The sequence below is a fragment of the Dendroctonus ponderosae genome, unplaced genomic scaffold (assembly GCF_020466585.1).
Source record: "Dendroctonus ponderosae isolate FM_Combo_2020 unplaced genomic scaffold, Dpon_F_20191213v2 Dpon_F_20191213_5, whole genome shotgun sequence".
Taxonomy (NCBI): domain Eukaryota; kingdom Metazoa; phylum Arthropoda; class Insecta; order Coleoptera; family Curculionidae; genus Dendroctonus; species Dendroctonus ponderosae.
This window is the reverse complement of record NW_026018715.1, coordinates 9,112,808-9,116,107: the sequence shown is the minus strand read 5'-3', so window position 1 is coordinate 9,116,107 and position 3,300 is coordinate 9,112,808. Positions and strand designations below refer to the sequence as shown.

Genomic DNA, 3,300 nt, shown 5'->3' with positions numbered 1-3,300 from the left:
AGACTATGGATGAAGATCATCAGGATCTTAAACGACAATGAAAAAGTACGGGGTTTTTTGTTTTGTTCTATGCGTAAATACCGCAAGCTGATGTTAAAGTCTAGAAAACGCTAAAAAACAACCCTTCCTCAAATTAATTATGTTCAAATTATGGAGCTTCTTAAAAGTTCAAGATCATAAGAAATCTGCAAACAACCCTTCAATGGCATGTCTTGTCTGGTTTTAGTGCTGTTTTCATCAAACGCAACACGGTTTAAGTTATTTTTATTGCGGAATCGACAATTCCTATGAGTTTTATTGACCATCTTTTTACATTTTTCAACAATTTCACTTTGATTCCCTCAGAAGAGGTAATAAGCTATACCAAGGTAAACTTTATGCATGTTCGACATTGATATACATTTTACGTTTTGAAGAGCATATTGGGAAGCTGAAGCACTACACATGTATCCTAAAGGTCGATCTTCACTATACTTCAGCTGAGGGTCCGCGCATTCTCCAGTCAAAATTCGATAAGTTATTTTAACATGTTTTAAACGGGAGTATTCGCATTTGGTGTTTCGCTCAAGTTGAGCGGAGAATGTGTCCGCACACAGAGGAACAGGTTTCGGAGATAATTGCAGGGGTACTCACAACATTACACAACAACTGACACTTTTCCAGGCAGCGGTTAATTGTTGGGTACATTTCTACCATGTATGTAAGATCCACAGAACACTAGAACACATTAAATCTCTGATCTTCCGAGCACCGGTACAAATTGAGCAGGAGTTAATTAACAAAATACTGCTGCCAAGAGTGCACGATAAAGTGATTGGAACACAAACATGTTTGGAGTTAAACGGGCGGAACTTCAGGAAAAAGCAACATCTATTTACGTAATGTTAATTGGGCAGTCTATCTTGAAAAGCATTGTTGCCATCCTTCGGATATAGCTTTTTGCAAATATCTCAGTTTTTAAGAACAACTAATTTTTCTTACTATTTTTCCTGTACTCCCAAAACACCCCCCGACAACACCTCCAGGGGAATGACGACAATTTTGAATCACTCTGTACATATAGTGAGAATCGACCTTTAGTGTACGTGCACATCGAGCTAGGCGATGCGACTCAACGCGATTAACGCGGAAAACATGTGCACGTCAGAGACAAGAATGTTTCTTGTTGCTTGTCTCTGTGCACATTGCCTGCGACGCTAAGCGAGGCGACGCGAGTCTGGGCGTTGGAATGCGATGAAAGGCAAAATAGTTGGTGTTTTGTCGGCAGTCATAGCGTAAGTTCCACGTTTAAACATGGATGTTGAGCAATTAATCCAGCAAATACAAACACGAACTCCAATATGGGACCAGAAAAATTCATTATACCATAACCGCGAGTTGGTCGCCAAATTATGGGAAGAGGTTGCAACAACGTGTGAATTAACAGGTAATTAGGTTAAGTATAATAACTCGATTTACATTTATGTCAAACAAATGTTTATATCATATTATACTGAAAGGGAACAGTCCCCACAGAAATATGCATATCTTCTTGGCGTGTCATGCCTGGGTTCAGACGTTGGCTATCATCATGTTGACCATTGTGTGGAATCCATCTCTGTCTGCTGCCATTCTGAAGAGGTCCTCCACGTGTAGATCTGTCCAGGGTTTAATGTTGTGCAGCCAGGACAGTTTCTTTCGACTAATCCATCTCTTTCCCTCTTATCCAAACATTTTGGTAATTATAAAATCGATGTTGTGAAGTGAAGGTGGAGTCGAGCAGTAACACGAATTATGAAGCTTAATAAAAAAAAGTAATGAACACATTCCTGACGTACTCTTCGTCTATTGGAAATTTTACTTGAAGAGGTAGATCTACCCTTCATTGTAATCCTCCGATCGCCTAAGATCGTAATTCAGTCCTATAGATTGGAATCTATTGCACACTTTGAGAAGGCTTTTGCCTCGAGCAATCCGACATCATCTGCTGTTCGAATATATGGATATTTTCTGACAGCGGATCATGTCGGATTGCTCGGGGCAAAAGCCATCTCAAAGTGTGCAATGCATACATAAACGTTCTTTCGGAATTCATAGCACTTTTGGAAGATAACCCACATCCAGAAAGGCCGAGAAATTTCGAGTCCAATCCATTCCGAAATCTAAGTTTCTCTGTCATAATGCGTACAGCGAAAAAAAGTCTTGAAACTTATATTTTTCATAATAACTTGTCCTTTTCATAATAAGCATATTTCTATAATCGTCAACATTACATATATTTTAAATTAATGAAAACTCCATTTGTTTCAGTTGATAATGCTAAGGCAAAGTGGAAAAATTTGCGTGACGGTTTCCGAAGCGAATTAAAAAAAATGGCTAAAGGACATTCTTGTGACGCTGAAGGCAGACAAATCGAATCTTCTTGGGTCTGGTACAAGTCATTAATATTTCTCAAAAATCAAGTCAGCAGTAGAAAAATGCGCCGAAATTTGTCAAGAAGTGTTGAACAAACGCCAGTCAATGAAGATTCTGGTACCCAATCAGAAATTGCAGATGACGGTGAAGATGTGCAGCCAAAACAATATTGCCTAGCCACGTTGGAATCACCGAATGAAACTCAAAACTTGGTTGCAAAAAGAGTTCGGACCAATCCAGAAGATGCAATTTTGGATCTCGAAATAAAAAAATTAAAAATGATAGAGTCTCACATGGACAAGAGAGCGAACGTGGTGGCCGAGGACGACAACTACCATTTTTTAATTAGCCTGAAGAAGCCACTAAGCTGCCTTCCAATGGACAGACAAATGTTCGTGCGCTATAAGATTCAAGAACTGATATATAGCGAAATATCCAATATCTCAAAAACTCCTACATTTACCACCGATGTTTGCTCTTGAGTTGAGTTATTGCTTTAATGTTCCAGTTCGCCAGAGTTTACACCTATACCAATCCCCATCAGCGTCTTCAGCACATTTTCATGGATCATATTAATTTGACAAAGTCTGTTTCACTTACATTATACATATAATCTCATATAAATGAAGTTTCTAGTTTGAAGCATGCGATTTTTTATAGTTTATAGGTAGTCCCTAGTCCCTACTAAATTTGAGAGAGTCATCATCAAGTTTCACCAACATCAATCATCTATAATTGTAACTTTGATTCAATAAATTGCCTTAAATGATGCGTATCAGAAGAAAAATCATCATTAAAATCTCCATTTAAATTAAATGCAAATTTATGGTAGTTTTGGCCAACACAAGTAGTTTTTGTTTGAACTGAAGTACTTTGTACGAATGCCGACGATCGATTGCGATGTGC

At 38.3% G+C, this 3,300-nt stretch overlaps 1 protein-coding gene across 1 annotated transcript; it reads left to right on the top strand.

The window, feature by feature from the left end:
• The first annotated feature begins 1,174 nt into the window (after positions 1 to 1,174).
• Positions 1,175 to 3,036, top strand: LOC109535119. Its single transcript, XM_019900944.2, has 2 exons — positions 1,175 to 1,426; positions 2,290 to 3,036. The coding sequence occupies exons 1-2, from the start codon at positions 1,294 to 1,296 to the stop codon at positions 2,874 to 2,876; spliced, it is 720 nt and encodes a 239-aa protein (XP_019756503.1). The 5' UTR covers positions 1,175 to 1,293; the 3' UTR covers positions 2,877 to 3,036.
• Positions 3,037 to 3,300: the final 264 nt, after the last annotated feature.